The 25,104-nt window shown below is 45.9% G+C and overlaps 1 protein-coding gene across 1 annotated transcript; it reads left to right on the top strand.

Annotated features, from left to right (window-relative positions):
• Positions 1-247: 247 nt before the first annotated feature.
• Positions 248-25,104, top strand: LOC118086139 (zinc finger protein 27-like). Its single transcript, XM_060275244.1, is given in 9 exon segments — positions 248-1,430; positions 2,032-2,113; positions 2,385-2,467; positions 3,031-3,157; positions 4,780-5,057; positions 12,106-13,212; positions 16,503-16,583; positions 18,017-18,143; positions 21,771-25,104. Coding segments are annotated over 9 exon segments (3,534 nt in total). The 5' UTR covers positions 248-1,025; the 3' UTR covers positions 23,015-25,104.

Below are 25,104 nucleotides of genomic sequence, written 5' to 3'. Positions count from 1 at the left end.
CTTTGGTCTCCTCTGCAGGAGCTGCCTCAGTTTCCCTTCTGGCATTTGGTGAGTTTCCTCTCTTTTCTGCCATAGGGAGCATTGGGGAGAAGTGGGGCGGGGGTGTCCCAGGGGGGGTCATGGGGAGCCTGCTCAGCTCCTGCAGGGGGAATCCCCAAGCCAGGGACAAGAAATTCTGCCCCCCTTCCTCTGCAAAGCCAGGGAGGCTGCAAGTACGGTAGCAGGAGGTCTTGCCCCTTTGGGGAGGGGTCACTGAGTCAGGAAGAAAAGGGCATGCAAAGGAACCCCATGGGACTGAGGAACCAGGCACGTTCATTAGCCCAGGTGGCAGCCAGATGGAAACATTGGGAGGTAGATATAAAAACTTGGCCTCTATGATAAAGTCCTTCCATCTCACAGTGCGCAGTTAGACCCATGGAACTCCCTCCCACAGGACGAAGGGATGGCCACCAAGCGAGATGGCATTACAAGAGGATGAGGCAAATTCAGGCAGGAGCAGAGGGCTAGCGATGGCTCCTGGCCCCACAGTTTGAGTCAGCCATGCTTCTGAAGGCCAGCTGCTGGGAAGTGCAGGGGGAGAGAGTTGCCCTCAGAACAAAGAAAAGGGCATCCCACCCCAGTAGTCTGCCTTGAGGACGTGGTAGATTCCAAGTGCTGGACGATGAGACAGAAGCAGGAAATAAATGTGCCCTGACATTTAGGGGAGGGAAGGACCCCCACTCCTGTCTTGGCCCAAATTGCACTTGGTAAAAATGACTCTTCAATCCCAGTTCTGACTTCATTCCTCTTCCTTCTTCCTCCTTCATTTTTTGAAAAGAAAGCTCAGAGCTCAACCTTCGTTCCTAGCAAAACTCATCCATGCTTGCCCAGGGAACATTTTTCTCCTCCTTACTGTGTATTAATTTTATAACAGAAGAATGTATTTGCTTTTAAGGGTTTGCTGAAACATCTGATTAGGACAGACAGAACTTGGCAAAAGACATAGGGATTCCTTCCGATCTCTTGGAGGTGTCCTTAGAACAGAGATGGATAAGCAGGATTCAGCTGGCCCTGAAGCAGGAAGAGGTCTTGCAATCCAATATGGGAGCAGTGGGGGATTCTGGGAAAACTCTACGAAGAAGAACCCGGTTGAAGAGGACACACTCTGCTCAGATGTACAGAGCCAGCAGTTCTGCTACCAGGAGGCCAAAGGGCCCCGAGAGGTTTGCAGCCAACTCTACCACTTTGTCCATCAATGGCTGAAGCCAGAAAGGCACACGAAAGCTGAAATGCTGGACCTGGTGATCTTGGAGCAGTTCCTGGCTGTCCTTCCACCAGAGATGGAGAGCTGGGTGAGGGAATGTGGAGCGGAGACCAGTTCCCAGGCAGTGGCCCTGGCCGAAGGATTCCTCCTGAGTCAGGCAGAAGAGAGAAGGCAGGCAGAGCAGCAGGTGAGAGAGACTTTCCTGTGGATACTCCCAAGGTCATGGGTAGGCAAATTAATCACCTTCTAAATCTGCCCCACGGACGGTCCAGGAATCAGCGTGTTTTTACATGAGTAGAATGTGTCCTTTTATTTAAAATGCATCTCTGGGTTATTGGGGGGGGGCTGCCTGGTGTTTTTACATGAGTAGAATGTGTCCTTTTATCTAAAATACATCACTGGGTTATTTGTGGGCCGTAGGAATGTGCCCCCCGCAATATAGTCCAGCCCATCACAAAGATTGAGGGACAGTGGACCGGCCCCCTGCTGAAAAAGTTTGCCAGCCCCTGCCCAAGGGGCTCAAAAAATGAGGGAGTGTATCCACCAATGCTCTACTAATTTGCCCATCCTATTTTGAAAAGCATCCAAGGAATGATATCAAACAGCCCTAGAGTGTTTGTGTCAGCTGCTCCTTTTCTAATCCTTCTCCCCACTCTCTCTTTTGAATCCTTAATAAAAAAATTCATTCAGTAGCACCTTAAAGACCAACTAAGTTTTTATTTTGGTATGAGCTTTCGTGTGCATGCACACTTCTTCTGATACACACTGAATCCTTGTTTCTCTTTCAGGGGAAGGGTCTTTTTGCAGAAATCAATCTTGATTCCTCTGAGGCAGAGAAGACTCTGTTGGACTCCATAGAGAGGCCTCTGGGTAAGGGGGAAGGAGTTTTTTCTCTGTTTGGTCACATTTTGTAGATTTTGTAGCTAATCTGTGAATTCTTCTCATCTTTGGGGGGGGGGAAGTCACAGGGGACCAAGAGCCCAGAGGAGGAGGGGGTGTATTTTTCCACAACTAATATGTTAAAAGGGTACAAATGTCCACATTTACTTAGCAGCTCATCCATTTTTGAAGGCCCACCTGTAGTTTTCCTTCTGAGTGAAGCATGCACTTTTGGCTTCCCACTTACCTTTTTCTCTTGTAGGAGACAGAATGATGCCAGCAAGACCTATTTGTCCATCTTTTCTTGGCGGCGAAGGGGAAGCTGCCCCTGTGGAACCAGAGCAGGTAGGAGAAAGGGGCCACGCGGGGCGAGAGGATGTAATGGACGGGTTGGACACAGAGGAATGGTGGGAGGAACCGCCAAGGAAAGGAGGGCTGAATGCTCAAATAGGCTTCTAAGCAGTTTACACACCATACCAAACAGTGGCCAGGCTTCACTTCATCATTCACACAATGGGGCTTCCCCCCCCTCCCTCTTTGCGTGCTCCCATGTGACCTTGAAGTTGGCTTGGGGGGCATCTGTAGGTCTGTCTCTTCCCCTCTTCCCCTCCACCCCCCAGACTGAAACCAGGGAGAGGAGAGAAGGGATGCTTCCATGTGGCAAACAGGAGAGCTTGGGAAAACCATGATCTGGAGAAGACCCGGTTCTTTATGTCCATCATTAAAATAAGCAATAAAAGATTTCCATTAAGACATTAAAATATGCACCCATGATCAAAATGTGCAGCAAAACAAACCCATTAAAGCAGAACAGCAATTAAGAGGCAGAAAACAACAAAGTAAAGTGTGCCAGATCACACTTTCTCTTTATGTTGTCTAAGAGGACAGCCTTTTTCTTTTTCTTTTAGGGTCCTGTGAGCTTTGAAGATGTGGCTGTTCATTTCACACATGAGGAGTCCATGTTGCTGAATCCTGACCAGAGAGCTCTTCACAAGGAAGTCATGGAGGAGAATCGTGGGATCTTGGACTCTCTCGGTAAGGCTCCCTGTTAGATCATCTTATATGCTTTGTAATTCAAGAAATCTCTCTACGTGACAAACCTCTGATATTTTGATGGAGCTCAACAGCGCCATCTGGGATGCTAACACTCCCACAGCAAACCTTGGATTGTTTCCCCTGTGAATATTCTTCCTCCTATTCTGCCTTTGCAAAACATGGACAGGCTCCTCTGAACTGCCCAGGTCTTCTTAAATGTAGGCTTCAGATTGCTTTGGAAAGTAGAAGCAGGTTCTGTCAGGTTTTTTGTTTTTGTTCTTGCTTTTGTTTTTATTTGACCAAAGAGAGGATTAGCCTTGGAGTTGGCAAGGTTTCCACGATTGGGCCTTATGAAAAGGATCATAAGGATGTGAAAAGGATGTGAAAAGGATCTAGGAGTCTTGGTAGACCACAAACTTGACATGAGTCAGCAGTGTGATGCAGCAGCTAAAAAAGCCAATGCAATTCTGGGCTGCATCAATAGGAGTATAGCATCTAGAGCAAGGGAAGTAATAGTACCACTGTATTCTGCTCTGGTCAGACCTCACCTGCAGTACTGTGTCCAGTTCTGGGCACCACAGTTCAAGAAGGATATTGACAAGCTGGAATGTGTCCAGAAGAGGGCAACCAAAATGGTCAAAGGCCTGGAAACGATGCCTCATGAGGAACGGCTTAGGGAGCTGGGCATGTTTAGCCTGGAGAAGAGAAGGTTAAGGGGTGATATGATAGCCATGTTCAAATTTATGAAAGGATGTCATATAGAGGAGGGAGAAAGGTTGTTTTCTGCTGCTCCAGAGAAGCGGACACGGAGCAATGGATTCAAACTACAAGGAAGAAGATTCCACCTAAACATTAGGAAGAACTTCCTGACAGTAAGAGCTGTTCGGCAGTGGAATTTGCTACCAAGGAGTGTGGTGGAGTCTCCTTCTTTGGAGGTCTTTAAGCAGAGGCTTGACAGGCATATGTCAAGAATGCTTTGATGGTGTTTCCTGCTCGGCAGGGGGTTGGACTGGTTGGCCCTTGTGGTCTCTTCCAACTCTATGATTCTATGAAATCCATCCCAGAAAAGAGCCAGGCTTTTTGAATCTCGGGCAGTGTACCTGTAGGAAGGCCTCACATCTTCTTAGTCGGGGCAGGTAAAAGTAAAGGCAAATGACCCCTGGACTGTGAAGTCCAGTCAAAGGCAACTATGGGGTATGGCGCTCATCTCGTTTTCAGGCCGAGGGAACTGGCGTTTGTCCACAGACAGCTCATGTGGCCAGCAGGACTAAACCACATCTGGTGCAACAGAATACCATGATGGAAGCGGTGTAACACACACACACCCCAATTCAGATTTCAAGGAGATATAGGACTACACAAAAATTAGAAGAGTGAAGGCAGTCCTATATTGGGAAGTTTTTAATTCTTGATTTTCTACTATGTTTTTATATATGCTTCAAGTTGCACAGAGTGACTGGGAAAAGCCAGCCGGATGGGTGGGGTATAAATAATATTTCTATTACTATTACTATTATTATATAATTGCCTTCAGTTCTTTCTCTGTCACAAGCATTAATTGGCATTGCTCCATAATTTGGGGCTGCACTTCTTCCCGAGGCTCTAATCCGTTTGCATCTTAGTTTCAGGTGGTGATGAATTGGAAGTGAAGAACAAGGGAGACCAAAACGAAATCCACACAGTGGAGAAGCCATATCAGGATTCAGACTGTGGAGAGAGCTTCAGTCAGAGCTCCCATTCCTCTTCCCATCAAAGAAATTGCCTTGAGAAGAAACCCTATCAGTGCTTGGAATGTGGAAAGAGCTTCTGTCAGAACGCCCATCTCTTTGGGCATCACAGAATTCATACCGGGGAGAAACCGTATCAGTGCGTGGAATGTGGAAAGAGCTTCAAAAAAAAGGTCAGTGTCACTTCTCATCAGAGACTTCATTCAGGGGAAAAACCCTATTAGTGCCTGGAATGTGGAAAGAGCTTCAGTCACAGCCACCAGCTACTGTATTTTTCACTCAATAAGACACACTTTTTTCCTCTTAAAAATTAAGGGGAAATGTATGTGCGTCTTATGGAACAAAGCAGTGGGGGTGTGGCATACCGCCCGTGTGAGCGTCCTAATGGTGGCGCCCGTGCGAGGGGTGGGGAGAGGCAAGGCGGGGGAAGAGGGCTTTAGAACACTCTAAATTTAGAGTTCCCTCCGTCCGAGGGGCTCTGTGACTTGCATGAGAGCAGCCAGGAGCCAGCGCAGAGGGGGATCTTTCTCCCTAGCGCGCTCTGTCAAATTGGGACAGGGAGCTCCCGTCAAGCAATATATTCGCCTCTTACCCTGAAGCTTAGCTGCCAGATGCCCATGTGTGCTGAAGGCTCTGCGGGAGACGTTGCCCAGAAGTAGAGGAAACGGCTCTCTTGGATGATCAAGCAAGGCTGGCAGGCAACACTTTTGGGTTTTGTTTGCAAGACCTTCACTTTTGTTCTGTTTTTGCGTTGCATTTTTATATTGTGATCTTCGGGTGGAGGGCAGTATACAAATTAACAACAGTGCCTGCTCTAGGCAAGCGCTCTCTCTCTCTCCACCCCCCCTCCCCCGGGGAGCGGATGTACCGTAGTTGCAGCAGGAGTTTGCTGCGGCTTAATGCCAGGCCAGAGGGGGGGGGGTGCTACTGCCAGAGTAATGTCTGAGCAAACATTGCCCAGGGAGATAGATGTTGCGGCTGGATAATGAAGCTCAGTGCAGTTTCACTACCGCTGCTACTGATGCCGCTGCCTCCGCCTTTGGAGGCAGGCTAACTGAACTGCAGGTGCTGTCCCATTGCCAAGGCTGCAGCGGGAGAAGGGAGGGAGGCAGTTCGCCGGCGGTGGGAAAGAGCCTGCAAGCATGTTCTCTCGCTGCTGCTATCGGCTGCACAAGCGTCATCCCAAGGGGGTGACGTATCGGGTCTGTCAGGCGGCATGCTGCTTTCCCGCTTGTTGCCTAGCAACTGGTCACGCCGGGACAGCAATGCCTTCCTTTACCTTCCCAATATTCCTTCAAGGTAAAAAATGCTATCTCTCTAAGTACATGGCTGAGCCTGCCAATTAGTTGGCTGAGCATGCTTTCCTCACTGTACACTGGCCCACGTGCTGAGTCCCTCCTGAGTTAAGTGGACACACTTTGCCATGCCTGACATGCTATCTTTTTATCCCAATATTGTAAGTCTCTCAGCTAACATGTTCAGAGCAACTACGTGTCAGTTGTTTAACCTCAAACCTATTTTTAATATGGGTGAGAAGATGTTTCTTAATATAAGAAAATGCGAAAATATTCATTCTGTTTAAATATATTTCACAGTATGACTGTGATATCTCAATCTCCATTTCAGATATAATTTGAATTGCCAATTTTCTACATGAAAATGTATTCTTTTGGCGATACAAATAACAAATAAGCGCATATATTTCAGCAAAAAGTTTTGGATGTCTGCCATTTTTACTAACACGTTTTAATAAGCTAGTTGCTTTATATTTCTGAAGTCTCTTACTCACTGTGGGTTGACTTATGGTACATTCATAATTTTTGTAACTTGCCTAGTCAATTTTCCATCTACAAAATGCACATAAAATTGTGTTAGCTCTACACTTGTTAATCATTTAACGATAGAGATAAGGTAACCGCATTTCCAATATTTTTATGTGGGAAAACATGAAAATTTTGAAGTCATAACTTTCTTATTTTACAATTTAAAAATAAAATGCTCATAAATAGTGAAAATGATATAGCATTTTACCAAAGAAAAATATATAAAGGAATAATTCAATAAATATCATATAATTAATCATCTGACAGTTCCTTCATCACTGTATTTTCTTGCAGAAAACCTTCCCCATTCTACATACAAGGATGATAAAGCAGAAAAGACTAGCATATAAGATTCCTTTTAAACTAGAGGTAGTGAAATATGCTAAGGAACATGGAAACAGAGCAGCGGAGAGACATTTTGGGTCACCTCCAACTGAAGGAATGATAAGAGAGTGGAGGAAACAGGAGGATCAGCTGCAAAAAGCAGATAAAAGTAAGCACACTTTTCGTGGGAATGTTCCAAAGTGGCCACAGTTAGAGGTGGCCATGAAAGAATGGATCACAAATCACTGGAATAATGGCTTCTCAGTCTCTGCAAAAATGATAATATATGAAGCCAAACGCATTGCGGTAGAGAAAGACATTCACGATTTTACTGGATCACCATCGTGGTGCTACAGATTTATAAAGCGATGTGGCCTTGCTATGTGCACCAAAACTAGAATTGCGCAAAGAATGCCAGAAGATTATGAATCTAAGATTCTGTCTTTTCATAAATTTGTAATTGATGCTAGGAAGAAAAATGGGTTTGAAATTAGCCAGATTGGGAATATGGATGAAGTCCCGCTAACCTTTGATGTGCCATCTAATAGAGCTGTTGATCTGAAAGGTGCCAAAACTATCACCATGACAACCTCCGGACCTGAGAAAACCCATTACACGGTTGTGTTGTCTTGCTGTGCTGACGGCACCAAATTGCCACCCATGTTAATTTTCGAAAGCAAAACATTTCCAAAAGAAGTGATTCCAAGAGGAGTTGTTGTACATGTTCATGAGAAAGGATGGATGGACGAAAATGGAATGAGAGTATGGGTTGAAAAAGTGTGGTCCAAACGTCCTGGAGGGCTTCTGAAAAAGCCTGCCTTATTAGTACTTGACCAGTTTAGAGCCCATATTAGCAAAACTACAAAAAAGTGTTTTAAAGAAGTGAAGACTCATCTAGCTGTAATTCCTGGAGGTCTTACCAGCCAGTTGCAACCTCTCAATGTTTCCATCAAAAAGCCATTTAAGGTCTTTATGCGAGAAGAAAGGAACAAATGTATGGCTGCTGGTAACTATGATCTGACACCTACTGGACGAATGAAGAGGCCCACTATCACTCAAGTTTGTGAATGGGTGGAAACATCATGGCACGCGGTGAAGGAGGAAATCGTTGTCCAGTCATTCAGAAAATGTGGCATTAGCAATGCTTTGGATGGAAACGAAGATGGTATCGTATTTGAAGATAGCGAGGAAAGTGATGTCAGTGATTGTGAGCAACTGACCTTCATAAATTCTGACTCTAGCAATGATGAGTTCTTGGGATTCACAGAAGACTAGAGGAGTACTCAAACCTTAAAGTCTCTCTTCATTTGTTAATGAGAGTGATGATGGTTCTTATTGCCACTGTTGACTGCTGTTCACTTTACATGGTTGAAATATTATTCTGATATACTGGCAGTTTATTAAATAGTTTAGTGCAACAATTGATTCAGAATATTTTTAAAATTGCTTTCCTCCTCTAAAAACTAGGTGCGTCCTATGGTCAGGTGCGTTTTATGGAGCAAAAATACGGTGAGAGTCTATCACAGAATTCATACAGGGGAGAAACCCTATCAGTGCTTGGCATGTGGAAAGAGATTCATTCAGAAGGCTAAACTCGTTATCCATCAAAGAATTCACAGTGGGGGGGAAACGATTTCAGTACCAGGAGTGTGGAAAGAGCTTCAGCCACAGGGCCCGTCTTGCTTCCCATCAAAGAACTCACATTGGGGGCAAACTATAGTAGTGACTGTATACAGATTTAATTTTAGGAGACTTAGGGGGGGGGATTCACAGTGCTTCCTCTTCCAGCGCCTCCAAGCTGCTAATTGGTAGTGCTCCTTGTTTTCTCCTGCTCTGGAGGGTGGGATCCGAACCGATGGCTTCAAGATAACAGGAATGGAGATTCTGATTAAAGTTCAGTAAGATCTCTCTGATAGTAAGAACCTTTCAACAGTGGAAGAGACTCCATCAGAAGATGGTGGCCTCTTCTTTCTGGGAGGTTTTTAAGCAAAAGTTGGGTAGCCATCTCTCATTGACCTGAGATTCCTGCATTGCAGGGGGGTTGGACTAGATGTCCTTTCAGGTGCCCATCTTATATTTGTGCATCTGGCTCTTCCTGCCAAGTGCAGAATCAAACCCAATACTTCATGCGAGGGCAGGGCAACTTGGGCCTCTAAATCTAGGGGACCTACCCAGCCTGCCTCCTCCCCAGCAGACAGTCTCCCCTCTCCCAAAATTGCAAGCCCAAGACTTCATGCGAGGGCAGGGCAACTTGGGTCCAGCAACCATGAGACTCAGGGCTAGCCAGTGGGGCCCAATTTGAAGCTCTGGGGCCCAGCTTGGAATCTTAGAGAGATAAATAAAATCCATCTAGATTGCACTTGTGCCGGGGGGGGGGAGACTTAGGAGCGGCTTGAGTGCTCCCATTTGGCTGAATTGCTCCAGTTGCCTTAAGGCCAGCCCTGATGAGACTGTGCAGGAGTTGGGCTGGCAAGCCCTTCCCCTTCTAGGTCCCTGGTGTCACTATTCAGAGTACAGACTCAAGGACCTGTTATGGAAACAAAGGGTGGGGAGTAATAATTCAAGATGAGCATATCAGGGGGGTAAAACACAACCAAGAAAGTTACAAAATTGTATTATTTGCGGATGATATCCTTTTATTTATTACAAAACCAGAAGATACAATTCCAAAAATTATGGGAAAATAAAAGCCTTTGGCAGAATATCGAGCTATTCCATAAATTGGACAAAATTAGAGATTTTGCCAATAGGGCAAGGTGACAGTTGTTTCCTAGTTTCCTAGACAGTTGTTTCTGCTGGATCTCTCAGCGGCTTTTGATACCATCGACCATAACATCCTTCTGGACCGCCTAGAGGGGTTGGGAGCTGGGGGCACTGTTATACAGTGGTTCCGCTCCTTCCTCCTGGGCCGTGTCCAGAAAGTGGTGGTGGGGGATGAGTGTTCAGACCCCTGGGCTCTCATTTGTGGGTTGCCTCAGGGTTCTATCCTCTCCCCTATACTTTTTAACATCTATATGAAGCCTCTGGGAGATATCATCAGGGGGTTTGGGCTGGGTATCCATCAGTATGCGGATGATACCCAGCTTTACCTCTTTCAAATCAGAACCAGTGAAGGCGGTGAAGGTCCTGTGTGAGTGTCTGGAAGCGGTTGGAGGATGGATGGCGGCAAACATATTGAAGTTGAATCCTGACAAGACAGAAGTACTGTTTTGGGGGGACAGGAGGTGGGCAGGTGTGGAGGACTCCCTGGTCCTGAATGGGGTAACTGTGCACCTGAAGGACCAGGTGCACAGCCTGGGAGTCATTTTGGACTCACAGCTGTCCATGGAGTCACAGGTCAATTTGGTGTCCAGGGCAGCTGTCTACTAGCTCCATCTGGTATTGTGAGGAGTAACAGGTAACCAAGGCGTTAAACCAGGGGTCCCCAGACTACGGCCCGGGGGCCGGATGCGGCCCAATTGGCCTCCCAATCCGGCCTGCGACAACCGCCGCCGCCCGCTCTTACGGCGCGCAGCGCGGCGGCACTCTTCTAGGTCGGAAAAAAGCGCCGAAAATCCTTTGTGCGCATGCGTATGGGCCTCTCCCGACCCAGAAGAGGTCATTTCTGGTGCACTTCCGGGTCGGGGGAGGCCCATACGCATTTCTGGCGCTTTTTCAGACCTGGAAGCGCGCCACCGCGCCAGTATGCGCCCGTGCGCATGGGCACGGGCACGCACTCCCCCTGGGTTAAACTGTATACTGTGTACCACCTGACCACTGGGAGGGATTATCTCGCATACGGGGATTTACTCTTTGTCTCTGTGTGTTGGATTTTAGGTTTCGATTTTGCCTGCAAGAGAGAAGGCAACCATGCCAGCGATCTCTCCAGGAATGTTGTTATTTTCTCTGTAAATAAAGTTCAGTAGTAATAGAAGAAACTGGACTTTGTGGTTTTATTGAAGAGCTTCTTCCAAAGGTGACACAAGTCTTCCGTTTGTGCAAGAAGTGAAGAAGAAGGAACTCTGTGTTTTGCTGCCGAGAGCACGCAGCTTCAGGGAGCGTGCCGGGCGGGTGAGAAAGTCCTAATGAGCCATAAATCACTCATTAGGGCAATAAAACTTTCACAGGTATGCTGGCTGAGACCCTACCTGCCCGCGGACTGTCTCGCCAGAGTGGTGCATGCTCTGTTTATCTCCCGCTTGGACTACTGCAATGCACTCTATGTGGGGCTACCTTTGAAGGTGACCTGGAAACTACAACTAATCCAGAATGCGACAGCTAGACTAGTGACTGGGAGTGGCTGCCGAGACCACATAAGACCGGGCCTGAAAGACCTACATTGACTCCCAGGACGTTTTCAAGCACAAGTCAAAGTGTTGGTGCTGACCTTTAAAGCTCTAAACGCCCTCGGCCCAGTATACCTGAAGGAGTGTCTCCATCCCCATTGTTCAGCCCGGACACTGAGGTCCAGCACCGAGGGCCTTCTGGCGATTCCCTCACTGCGAGAACTAAAGTTACAGGGAACCAGGCAGAGGCCCTTCTTGGTAGTGGTGCCCGCCCTGTGGAATGCTCTCCCACCAGATGTCAAAGGAAGAAACAACTATCAGACTTTTAGAAGCCATCAGAAGGCAGCCCTGTTTTGGGAAGCTTTTAATATCTGAAGGACTATTGTATTTTAATGTTTGAAGCTGCCCAGAGAAGCTGGGGAAACCCAGCTAGATGAGTGGGGTATAAATATTATTATTACGGTATTATTATTATTATTATAACATATTTAGTATAGCTTTCCTTTATTGGCTACGGTTTAAATAATGATAAAAGCACACTTTATTTATGAATATAGTACAGATCCGTATTTAAGTTGAACAAAATGATGTTACCAAGCTAAGCTAAGCTGTACAGCTATCTTTTAAAAACTTAAGAGAGAAAAAACGTCCAATATTCAACTTCATTTGTATATGAAACGACATTTTTACAGAACAACAGTATAACATCCTACTCCCTTCAGTTTTTCCCTGTCAAAAGCATTAATTGGCATTGCTCCATTATTTGGGGCTGCATTTATTCCTGAGGCTCTAATCCGTTTGCCTCTTAGTTTCAGGTGGTGTTGAATTGGAAGGGAGACCACAAGGAAATCCACACAGCGGAGAAGCCATATCAGGACTCAGACTGTGGAGAGAGCTTCAGTCAGAGCTCCCATTCCTCTTCGCATCAAAGAAATTGCCTTGAGAAGAAACCCTATCAGTGCTTGGTGTGTGGAAAGAGCTTCACTTGGAAACAGACTTTAGCTTCCCATCAAAGAGTTCATACAGGGGAGAAACCCTATCAGTGCATGGAATGTGGAAAGAGCTTCTGTCACAGCTCCAGTCTCACTGCCCATCAAGGAATAAATACAGGGGAGAAACCATATCAGTGCCTGGAATGTGGAAAGAGCTTCAGTCGAAAGGACAATTTCACTTCCCATCAAATAATTCATACAGGGGAGAAACCTTATCAGTGCTTGGAATGTGGAAAGAGCTTCACTCACAGCTCCAGTCTCACTACCCATCAAAAAATTCATACAGGGGAGAAACCATATCAGTGCTTGGAATGTGGAAAGAGCTTCAGTCGAAAGGACAAATTCACTTCCCATCAAAGAATTCATACAGGGGAGAAACCATATCAGTGCTTGGAATGTGGAAAGAGCTTCAGTCGAAAGGACAATTTCACTTCCCATCAAAGAATTCATACAGGGGAGAAACCTTATCAGTGCTTGGAATGTGGAAAGAGCTTCACTCACAGCTCCAATCTCACTGCCCATCAAGGAATTCATACAGGGGAGAAACCATATCAGTGCTTGGAATGTGGAAAGAGCTTCAGTCGAAAGGACAATTTCACTTCCCATCAAGGAATTCATACAGGGGAGAAACCATATCAGTGCTTGGAATGTGGAGAGAGCTTCAGTCGAAAGGACAATTTCACTTCCCATCAAAGAATTCATACAGGGGAGAAACCATAACAGTGCTTGGAATGTGGAAAGAGCTTCAGTCACAGCCACCATCTCACTTCTCATCATAGAATTCATACAGGGAATAAACCATATCAGTGCCTGGAATGTGAAAAGAGCTTCATCAGGAAAGAAAATCTCACCATCAAAAAATACATACAGGGGAAGAATCATATCGGTGCCAAGCGTGTGATTGTAGGGATTTATGAAAGCCTGGTCTCATTTTAAAGTTTTTTTTTTTAAAAAAAACACAATTGGAGTTCTTAAAAGGACTGAGAGCTAGCTAAAAGTGCTAAAATCGGGACAGGTTTGTACAAGTTTGTTTCTCTTTTGTTTCTTTTTAAAGGAAAATATTCCTTCTACTCTGAGAGGGCAGTTCAAAAACAGTTAAAACCAGGCCTAAGGAGAAGATCTTCAAAGCAAGACCCAGGGGACAGGTCCCCATTTGAATTGGTGGAACTTTTTGCTGTCTTGAAAAAAGACCTGACTAAAGAGAGGAAGGAAAATTTGGGGAAGCTATTAGCCTGAACTGATAAAAATACTGAAATGGTGACAAATTTGACCACTAAAGTAGAGACACTCACAAAGAAAACAGAAGCCCTAGATGTTTCCATGAAAGGAATGGAGGAAAAATCTAAAAAGCTGGAAAAGGAGGGGGGAAATGGAAATCAGAACAGAAGACGTTTAGGATTGATGTGGACTCTTTGGGTGGAAGGCAAGAGGCATTTTTGGGCGCATTGGCAGTCCTTGAGATAAGATGGAAAGCGCAGACTCTGAGATTGAGAGGAGGGAGGAGAGCAGGATTTTAACAAAGGTTTGAGCCAAGTGGCTGAGAGTTGAAGAGGAATTCATGGAGGAGGTGCCACCCTCCTCACAGCCGGGGGTGGTGGCTATTTGGTAGAAAACCAATGTGAATAAATCCCCCCAGTGCCACCCCCTGGCCCCGTTGGAGAGCAGCCTTTGGTAGCCTCTGGAGCTGTCTGGACCTTTTGGATGGCTGTTTCCATCCCCCTTGCCTTCTGCTGGCAGGCCCAGTTGGGAGTTATAGTCCAAAGCAAAGCAGATTGAGGGGGGCTGGTCCTGGAGGGCCGGCTGAAGCCATTGTGCTGTGCCCCCCTGGCAAGGCCTCCTGGGCCAGCCCCCTCCCCCAATATTGGGCATGTGTGTTTCTGTGGCTCTTGTGACTCCAAGGAGTTGAAGGGACCCCAAGGGTCATCTAGGCCCACCCCCTGCAATGCAGGAACGGCAGCTGCTATGTTCCCTTGTAGGGTCTGGACTAGGGGGTGTTTCAGGTTGTTTTCAAATTGGAACTAACTTTTGGCACAAAGCAGTGGGGGCCTCTTCTCAGTGCCGGGATCCAGGGTGGTCTCTTGACCTGGGAGCCTGACCCCTCTCCCCCACCCCTAGAAAATGGGGTCTTCCCCTTTGCAGGAGATGTACAGAAATCTTTTGTCCTGATTTTTAACAACCCAGGCCTGCTGTGATGGGCTTCCTATTTTCCCTTGCCAGCCACTAAAAGGGAGTTAACTTATTCTTTAACGATTATTATGTTTAATGGCTTTTTTTTAAAAAGGTAAAGATGTTACGCTGTATCTTTGAGACACTGTGCTTACTGCTGCTTTTTTCTATTCTGGGCTTGAATAAAAATTAATCTGTAGGCTAACATTATTGCTTTTTGTGTGGTCTTTTCCTTTGTTTGACATACAACGGGCACTTACTTATTTATTTATTTATTTATTTATTTATTTATTCATGGCATTTACACACCCCTTTTTTTCTCCTGGGGGCTCCAGGTGGCACATTCATGGTTCTCCCCCTTCCCATTTAATCCCCACAACAACCCTGTGAGGTGGGTGAGATTGAGAGGCAGCAACTGGCCCCCCAAGGGGGATTTGAACTCTTGTCTCCCAGGTCCCAGTCCGACACTCTAACCACTGCCCACCCTGGGGCCTGTCCCTCTGCAGTCTCCCTTCTCTCTCCCTCTCGCTACCCAGACACACCCTCCTGCTTTCATGCAGCAGGCCTGGCCCAGGAGCGGACCTGGCCAGGTCTGGGGCAAAGGAGATCAGGGGCGGCTGGGGGGGGGGGAGGCCTGGATGATGCTCCAGGCCTGGTACAAGGCAGCCCGAGAGTCGCTGGCTGCGACTATGTGTAGAAACTGGCGTCCCCAACAATACAGATTTATGATCCTCCTTCACATCCATTGGGCCCAGTCCTGCATTGCAGGGGATTGGCCTAGATGACCCTTGGGGTCCCTTCCAACTTTAGGATTCTATTCTTCATTTTAGAAGACAGACAAAGAGCAAGAGTAACCTGCCTTCATAGAAGGAAGAGGATTATGTCTTCATCTCGTTGGTTGCCCTTCTCTGGTAGGGTTGGCATATTTTGAAGAGCAAAAACAAGGAGCAATGATGACTCTCCTTTTAAATACCACTAAACCACTGAGCCTAGGGCCATAGCTGTCAAGTTTCAGATTTGAAAATAAGGGATCAGCAGCCTCACCTGTCCCGGGGACAGTCTACGGCAGGGGTAGGCAACCTAAGGCCTGTGGGCCGGATGCGGCCCAATCGCCTTCTCAATCCGGCCCACGGACGGTCCAGGAATTGGCGTGTTTTTACATGAGTAGAATGTGTCCTTTTATTTAAAATGCATCTCTGGGTTGTTTGTGGGGCATAGGAATTTGTTCATTCCCCCCCCCCCAAAAAATATAGTCCGGCCCACCACATGGTGTGAGGGATGGTGGACCGGCCCACAGCTGAAAAAGGTTGCTGACCCCTGGTCTACGGTATAGCTAACAATCCAGGATAGCAGCGGGAAACCGCGCTGCAATAAGGGAATTTCCAGCCAAAAAAAAGGGAAGGTTGACAACTGTGGCTTGGGATAAGGGAGTTTCCCACAAAAAAGGGAGGGTTGACAGCTATGCCTAGGGCTTGCCAATCAGAAGGTCGGTGGTTCGAATCCCTGCGACAGGGTGAGCTCCTGTTGCACAGTTCCTGCTCCTGCCCACCTAGAAGTTTGAAAGCACGTCAAAGTGCAAGTAGATAAATAGGTACCGCTCTGGCGGGAAAGTAAACGGCATTTCCGTGCGCTGCTCTGGTTCACCAGAAGCGGCTTAGTCATGCTGGCCAGTAAAGCGAGATGAGCCGGGGACAGGTCCTCCAGAGCAAAAGCTCCCCCCCCCAAAAAAAACCCTTCCTGCAAGGGGAGGGGGTGGCTGTTGCCTCTCCGCTCTGCAAATGCTGCCTCGGGGCGCCTTCTGGGATCCAGTGAGTCTCTTTTCTCTTCCCCCTTTGGGTGCATTGGGGAGAAGCGACTGAGGTCTCCTGCCCCTTTGGATTCGTTTAGGTCCCCGCAAAAAAGGCATCTCGACGCATCTGCAATGCACGAGGCTCCTCCTGGGCTCCTGAATGAAAAGAATGTGAATTTGATGTGCTCCGCCTTGCAAGGGTTAAAATGAACTGAGATGGATTCCTAGAGAGGACAGGAAAAAAGGGGGGGAGGACTAGGTTCTCCGGAGTAAATCCCCTCCCACCTTCCCCATTTCCTCTCTTCCAGGAGGGAGGTTTTCGTCTCCTCTGCAAGAGCTGGTAAGTCTCCTCTCTCTTCCCTATAGGGCGCAGAAGTCCCAGGGCTGCGGGGGAGGGTGCCAGGAGGGCAAGTTTAAATTAAGTCTGCTACAAGGGGACAGTGCCAATCCTGGATGTATTGGATTTGTGGCCATTCTGCTCATTTGCCTTCACTAGCAGTAAAGCTCTGCTGGATGAAATGTAGAATTGCCTCTGATCTGTTTTTTGGGGGGAATCCTGCAATGTCTTTCAGTTTTTACTCTGCTAACTATATGTGAGAGTTCTGTTGTTGTTTAGTCGTTTAATCGTGACCCCATGGACCATAGCATGCCAGGCACTACTGTCTTGCACTGCCTCCCACAGTTTGGTCAAACTCATGTTCGTAGCTTCGAGAACACTGTCCAACCATCTCATCTCTGTCGTCCCCTTCTCCTAGTGCCCTCCATCTTTCCCAACATCAGGGTCTTTTCCAGGGAGTCTTCTCTTCTCATGATGTGGCCAAAGTCTTGGAGCCTCAGCTTCACGATCTGTCTCAAACCAGTGTTCGCTCAGGGCTGATTTCCTTCAGAATGGAGAGGTTTGATCTTCTTGCAGTCCATGGGACTCTCAAGAGTCTCCTCCAGCACCATAATTCAAAAGCATCAATTCTTCGGCGATCAGCCTTCTTTATGGTCCAGCTCTCACTTCCATACATCACTAATGGGAAAACCATAGCTTTAACTATACGGACCTTTGTCGGCAAGGTAATGTCTCTGCTTTTTAAGATGCTGTCTAGGTTTGTCCTTGCTTTTCTCCCAAGAAGCAGGCGTCTTTTAATTTCGTGACTGCTGTCACCATCTGCAGTGAGAGTTCTGCTCTGGATCAATATCGAGTGGAATTTAAATGACATAAATGTGTTCCCAATGATTTTTGTGGATATTCAAGGAGGAGGGGCAGGCCCATGGATGCCCCTTGGAGAAAAATGTAGGATACGCCACGAATAAAAATGGGAACCCAGCCATTTGGGGCCAGTTTCTGAGCCGTCTTCCAGTTCCATGCAGAGGACCTTGCAGCAATCCCATTGCATCCAGAGAATGAAGTCCCATGGCCACATCCTCTCTGTGCCAAAGCTGGAGCTTCAAATGGGCACTGCTAGTCCCCGAGGCCACCTCGGGGTCCCTGCAGCCCCAGGGACCATGTTGGATCCCAAAGAACCTCCAAGCATATATGGCTGGGTGGGGGTTAAGCTATGTAACACCAGCATCATCATCCCCTACCCATCTTTCACCCCAAGCTCCCAAGACAGATTACAATATTAAAACACAATACTGAAAAGAAAACCACTTGTAATCACAGAATGAAGGGGAATCCTACTTTTCTTGCTTTTGAGAGCTGTCCTCAAGAAGACAACAGAGCAAAGTGTAACAGTTCACCTTTTTTTGTCTAAGAGGAAAACCCTTTTCTTTTTCTTTTAGGGCCCAGTGTGCTTTAAAGATGTAGCTGTACATTTCATGTATGAGAAGTGGGCGTTGCTGGATTCTGACCAGAGAGCCCTCCATAAGGAAGTCATGGAGGAGAATCGTGGGATCTTGGACTCTCTCGGTAAGGCTTCCTCTTGGATCATCCTATCCTATCTGATTTGAAATTGAAGACATCTCTCTATGTGACGAACCTCTGATATTTTGAAGGAGCTCAACAGCGCCACCCACAGCACCTGGGATGCTAACACTCCCACAGCCAGCCTTGGATGGAAGACTATTGACTGCTTTCCCTGTGAATATTCTTCCTCCAGTTCTGCCTTTTCAAAGCATGAAACCCAGCCAGATGGGCAGAGTATAAATAATAAAATTATTATTATGCCTACTGCCCTCCTTTTGCTCTTGAAGGGCTGGCCTGTCTGTAGCCCCCACAGCCTCCCATCAGGGTCCCTTCACCAGGGTCAGCAGCAGAGGAAGGGCCTCAGGAAAGCAGCCATGGCTCCAGCAGGGCTGGGAACCATCTGGCCAGATGCAGAGGAGGAGGAGGAGGGCTGACCATTCTCCTTCCCCCTCAGACTCCATCAGCAGCCCCTCGGCCCCTCATAGGGGCAGGGCTGCCAGAGGCACATGATGCTGAGCTGTGTGGGTGGGTGGGGAGCTCAGCTGAAGATCCTCCAGGGGAGATAAGACCCCTCCCTGCATATATTTTTCAGGCTCCTCTAAACTGCCCAGGCCTTCTTAAATGTAGGCTTCAAAGTGATTCAGGAAGTTGAAGTGGCTTCTGCCGGATGTTTTGTTTCTGTTCTTCTTTCTGTCCTTGGGTGACTAAAGAGGTGAGTGACATAGGTAGAGAAAGCGAATCTTGTGGCAGATTTATGAAGGGTGAGGAAATTAAAGAAAAAGAGAAATTGGAAATAAGTATGCATTAATCAAGAAAGGAACAACTCAATATATAGGAAAGACTGGAAGTAGGAGAGGGGGTGGGGGTGGGGGGGTAGAAGGTTTAATCTTAAGAAAAGAACAACATGGGAATTTTGGGTATGAAAGAGGGAATGAATGTAAGAATTCGTTTAAAATTTTTATGATTTAATTTAGGATTACGTTTATGTTCTTTATGAATTAATTTATGATTATGTTTATGATGATGATTATTTCTACTTTTTTGTAAATGTGTGATTTTGTTTGTCTCTTTGTTTTTGTTCTTTTTAAAAGTTTTGTTATTGGTTGTTATGATTTGGACATTTTTGTTTATTTTTTTGGTGTGATTGTGAATGTATTTTTAATGTGTAATTCAATAAAGTTTAATTTTATAAAAAAATCTTTAAAAAAAGAGTTGAGTGACATTGGAGATGGCACAGATCCCATGATTGGGCCAAAGAAAATCCATCCCAGAACCTCAGGCGGTAAACCCTGTAGGAAGACCTCCCATCTAACGGCTTTCAGTTCTTCCTGGGTCACAAGCATTGATCAGCACTGCTCCATAATTGGGGACCATCGGCTGTGGTGAGGACTGCAGGGCCTGCTCCCTTCCAAGGCCTTTTCCAACTGGCCCAGGGGATGGGGCCCAGGCCTCACATTCTCAGCTACAAAAGGACTCCTGCTGCAGTGCCTAGAGCAGTGTTTCTCAACCTTTTTTGGGCCACGGCACACTTGTTCCGTGAAAAAAATCACGAGGCACACCACCATTAAAAAAGTTAAAAAATTTAACTCTGTGCCGCCCTATATTATAATTATGACTGTAAGAAACACTTGCCAAATATTGCTTTCCGGCGGGTCAGCGTTGTGTATTGGCGGCCTCCAGGCTCGTTTCCACTGAGCTTTGGGAAAGAGGAGGAGAAATATTGCATTCCTGGCGTGTTAGTGCTGTTTATTGGCGGCCGCCAGGCACGTGACAATGCAAATCGCCCTTCTCGTCGCCGCACGTCGCCGCACACCAGCCAGCGTCAGCGGTTGAGAAACGCTGGCCTAGAGGGTGGGGCTGGACTCATTGGAACAAACTCTTGGGGATGTGTGAGGTTGTTCTGTTATTGCTTCCCTGTTCCAAGTGTCTAATCCAATGTGTTTTAAAATGTCTTTAAGCAGTCGGTGGCATTTTAAGTTTTTTCTTCTCCTCCCCACCTTTTGCTCTGTTGGGGGGGTGGGATGCATAATTATTATTTATTTATTTATTTATTTATTTATTTATTTATTTATACCCCGCCCATCTGGCGGGGTTTCCCCAGCCATTCTGGGCGGCTTCCAACAAAATATTAAAATACAGTAGTCCATCAAACAGTAAAAGCTTAAATAGGGCTGCCTTCAGACATCTTCTAAAAGAATATCTGGTTGGGGATTAATTTTAGTATAACTGTTTTTTTGTTTTGTTTTGTATTTTTTGTTGTTGTATAGTTTGCATTTTGTTTTTAAGGGGTGGGATCGGGGCTGCCTGGGAGTGGGCCTCAGCCAACAGAATGGCTGGGGCAAGTTCTACAGGGGGGATGTATTGGGACACCTGATCTCGGCGATCATGGGCAGGAGGAGGAGTTACGCTAAGACCAGAGCAGGCTTAGTCTTTTCCAATGAGGAAGGCAGGCTTAGTCATTGTTTGAGGACTATCCCTGCCTCCGGGTCTGGTCCTGACCAGATGGATACTGGAATCAACAAGGGAAATCCACATGACCTGAGGGTGTTGCTATGCAATGCTAAGTCAATGATTCATAAGACCACTGCCGTCCATAACTTGATTGTGGGTGGAGGATTTAACCTCGCATGTGTAACAGAAACTTGGTTGGATGAAGCAGTTGGGCCTTTCCTAACTGCTGCCTGTCCTCCAGGTTTCTCTTATGCACGGCAACCCAGGTCATGTGGGTGGGGCGGGGAGGTTGCAGAGATTTTTAGGAAGCCACTAGCTCGCATCAGGCATCCTATTGGGAAGACCCATTTCTCTGAGTGCATGTTGTGGAAGCTGGGCAATAGGGGCAGTACAGGATTCCTCTTGGTGTACCGACCTCCCTGCTATACCAAGGATTCCCTGCCCGAGCTGCTTCAGGTCATGGTGGATGTTCTCCTGGAGACACCTAGTTTGGTTGTCCTGGGGGATTTTAACATCCACGCTGACACAACCTTACAAGGGGCCGCTCGGGACTTCGCGGAAAGCATGGCCTCCATGGGACTGTCCCTGAATACGTTTGGCCCATTAGCCGTGGACATGCCTTAGACCTGGTGTTCACCCCTAGCTAGACTGGTGACTGGGAGCAGCCGCTGAGACCATATAACACCAGTCCTGAAAGACCTACATTGGCTCCCAGTACGTTTCCGAGCACAATTCAAAGTGTTGGTGCTGACCTTTAAAGCCCTAAATGGCCTTGGCCCGGTATACCTGAAGGAACGTCTTGACACCTATCGTTCGGCCCGGACACTGAGGTCCAGCGCCGAGGGCCTTCTGGCAGTTCCTTCACTGCAAGAAGCAAAAGCTACAGAGAACCAGGCAGAGGGCCTTCTCAGTAGTGGCGCCCGCGCTGTGGAACGCCCTCCCATCAGATGTCAAGGAGACAAACAACTACCTAACATTTAGAAGACATCTGAAGGAAGCCCTGTTCAGGGAGGCTTTTTTAATGTCTGACATTTTAATGTATTTTTAATCTTTGTTGGAAGCCGCCCAGAGTGGCTGGGGTACAAATAATAAATTAATTATTATTATTATTATTATTATTATTATTATTATTATTATTATTATTATTATTCCTGAGGCTCTAATCTGTTTGCCACTTAGTTGCAGATGGTGATGAATTGGAAATGAAGAACAAGGGAGACCATGACAAAATCCACACAGTGGGGAAGTCATATCCATATTCAGAGTGCGGAGAGAGCTTCAGTCAGAACTCCCATTCCACTTCCAATCAAGGAAATCCTATTGGGAAGAAACATTTTCAGTGCTTCGAATGTGGAAAGAGCTTCACCTGGAAACAGAGTTTCACTTCCCATCAAAGAGTTCATACAGGAGAGAAACCCTATCAGTGCCTGGAATGTGGAAAGAGCTTCACCTGGAAACAGACTTTAGCTTCTCATCAAATTATTCATACAGGGGAGAAACCCTATAAATGTTTAGAATGTGGAAAGAGCTTCAAAACAAGCAGCAATCTAACTTCCCATCAAAGAATTCATACAGGAGAGAAATCCTATCAGTGCCAAGAGTGTGGCAAGAGCTTCAGACACAGCCACCAACTAAATGTCCATCAAAGAATTCATACAGGGGAGAAACCATATGCATGCTTGGAGTGTGGAAAGAGCTTCAGTCACAGCTCCCATCTCACAACCCATCACAGAATCCATACAGGGGAGAAACCCTATCAGTGCTTGGAATGTGGAAAAAGCTTCAGTCAGAGAAACAAGCTCACTATCCATCAGAGAATTCATACAAGGGAAAAACCCTATCAGTGCCAAGATTGTGGAAAGAGCTTCAGAAAAAAGGACAAGCTCACTATCCATCAAAGAATTCATACAGGGGAGAAACCATATCAGTGCTTGGAATGTGGAAAGAGTTTCACCTGGAAAGAAGCTCTCACTTCCCATCAAAGAGTTCATACAGGAGAGAAACCCTATCAGTGCCTGGAATGTGGAAAGAGCTTCAGTCAAAGAGGCCACCTCACTCTTCATCAAATAATTCATACAGGGGAGAAGCCATATCAGTGCTTTGAATGTGGAAAGAAATTCACCGGGAGCACCAGTCTCATAATCCATCACAGAATTCATACAGGAGAGAAACCCTATCAGTGCCAAGAGTGTGGCAAGAGCTTCAGTCATAGCCACCAGCTAAATGTCCATCACAGAATTCATACAGGGGAGAAACCCTATCAGTGCCAGGAATGTGGAAAGAGATTTATTATCAGAAGGCAGCTTACTGACCATCAGAGAATTCATACAGAGGAGAAACCCTATAAATGTTTGGAATGTGGAAAAAGCTTCAATACGAGCAGCAAACTCACTTCCCATCAAAGAATTCATACAGGGGAGTAACCTTATCAATGCTTTTAGTGTTGAGCTTCATTCAAAAAAAAACATCTTATGGCCCATCAAAGAGATAATCCATGAGAAAAACCCTATCAGTTCCAAGAGTGTGGAAAGAGCTTCAGAAAAATGGACAGTTTCACGTCCCATCGGATAATTCATACAGGGGAGAAACCCTATCAGTGGCAAGCATGTGGAAAAGCTTCAGCCACAGGGCCCGTCTTGTTTGCCATCAAAGAACTCACAGTGGGGGAGAACTATAGTAGTGGCTGTATACAGATGTTTAATACCTTTTTCGGCATCATGACTGGACAGAGGGAAAAGAGTGATTGGGCAACACTGATGAGGTTGCACTCCATGTTCAGCTTTCCTTGGAAGGAGTTGATGTAAAAATGTGATAGTTGAATGAATATTAAATATTATAGATTTTGTATCAAATACAAACTGTTAACAGATAAGAAAGAAAGAGGTGGGTTTGTGCTCCCCGATTTGAGAACTTATTACAAAGCTGCTTGTTTGTGTTGGATCAGAGAATGGATCATGGTTGAAAATACTGATGTTTTAGATCTGGAGGGATGGAATAATAGATTCGGCTGGCATGCCTATCTAGTGTATCACAAAATAGTTGTTCACAAAGAATTTTTAAACCACATAATTAGAAGGTTGTTATACAAAGTCTGGGAAAGACATTGAGGACTGTTAAGAGTCCAAAATACCATGGTGGATATCACCACTGGAAGTATTATCTGTTAAAAAGAAAAATATGGAATCAAATGGGCCACATATCAGCAATTAGTAAAAGAAGAACAAGGCCAATTAAAATTAGGACCATATGAAGAACTCAGCCAATATTGTAATACCATGGCTGCAATATTACCAAATTGATCACCTATTTAAGCAGGATAAGATAATCAGATTTGGAAAAGAAGAATCAAAATTACAAACAGAATTACTAAAGAAAAAATCAACCAAAAATATATTATATAAAATGTACAATTTGTTATTAGAATGGTATTTAAGCCTGGTCAAATTGGCGAAAATTTATAAATCAAAATCTAATTTGTGCTGGAGATGCAAAAAAGAAATAGGAAGAATGTATCATATGTGGTGGGAGTGTGTGTGTATCAAACAATTTTGGAGTAACATCCAAGAGGAACTGAAAAAAAAGCTTAAAATACCATGTAATAAAAAACCAGAGGCATTCCTCTTGGGAATTATATCGACTGACATTCCTGCTGCTAGGGAAAAAAAGTTTTTTTATATGTAACTGTTGCGGCCAGAATGATTATAACAAAAAATTGGAAGGGAGAAAAAAGCTCCCTCAAAAAGAGAGTGGCAAATAAAATTCTGTGAATACATAGAATCAGCAAGACTTACAGCAGTGGCAAGAGGTCAATCAGACCAAAAACTGATAAGAGGAGTGGACTTGCGTGAAGGAATATATGAAAAAACATTGTTCTGGTATAAATATATCAATATGCAATGAGTGGTGGGACACGGGTGGTGCTGTGAGTTAAACCATAGAGCCTAGGGCTTGCCGATTGGAAGGTCGGCGGTTCAAATCCCCACGATGGGGTGAGCTCCCATTGCTCGGTTCCAGCTCCTGCCCCACCTAGCAGTTGGAAAGCACGTCAAAGTGCAAGTAGATAAATAGGTACCACTCCAGTGGGAAGGTGAACAGCGTTTCCATGCACTGCTCTTGTTCGCCAGAAGCGGCTTAGTCATGCTGGCCATATGACCCAGAAGCTGTACGCCAGCTCCCTCAGCCAGTAAAGCGAGATGAGCGCCACAACCCCAGAGTCGTCCACAACCCTTTACCTTTATGCAATGAATGAAATTTATAGAGTAAAAGAAGAAGAAATGGGTATAAGACAAGAAAGTTAAACATATTGGTAACACAGCGAAAAGAAGAAAAGAAAGGAAGTCACACGGGTGGAGGGAAGTCAATATTTATGTTTTTATGTTTAGTAATTTAAGTTGATATTGCGTTTGGTTAATGTATGTTTGTTTTCTTTTGTAGGAATTAAGGATGTATGTATAATAAGTTCATTTTGTGTTTCATTTTGTCTTTGTGAGTTTTGCACTTACTAATAAAAAAA

The sequence above is a fragment of the Zootoca vivipara genome, chromosome 6 (assembly GCF_963506605.1).
Source record: "Zootoca vivipara chromosome 6, rZooViv1.1, whole genome shotgun sequence".
In the NCBI taxonomy this organism is placed as follows: Eukaryota; Metazoa; Chordata; class Lepidosauria; order Squamata; family Lacertidae; genus Zootoca; species Zootoca vivipara.
Note: the sequence above shows the minus strand (reverse complement) of the source record. Positions and strands in the feature narration are given on the sequence as shown.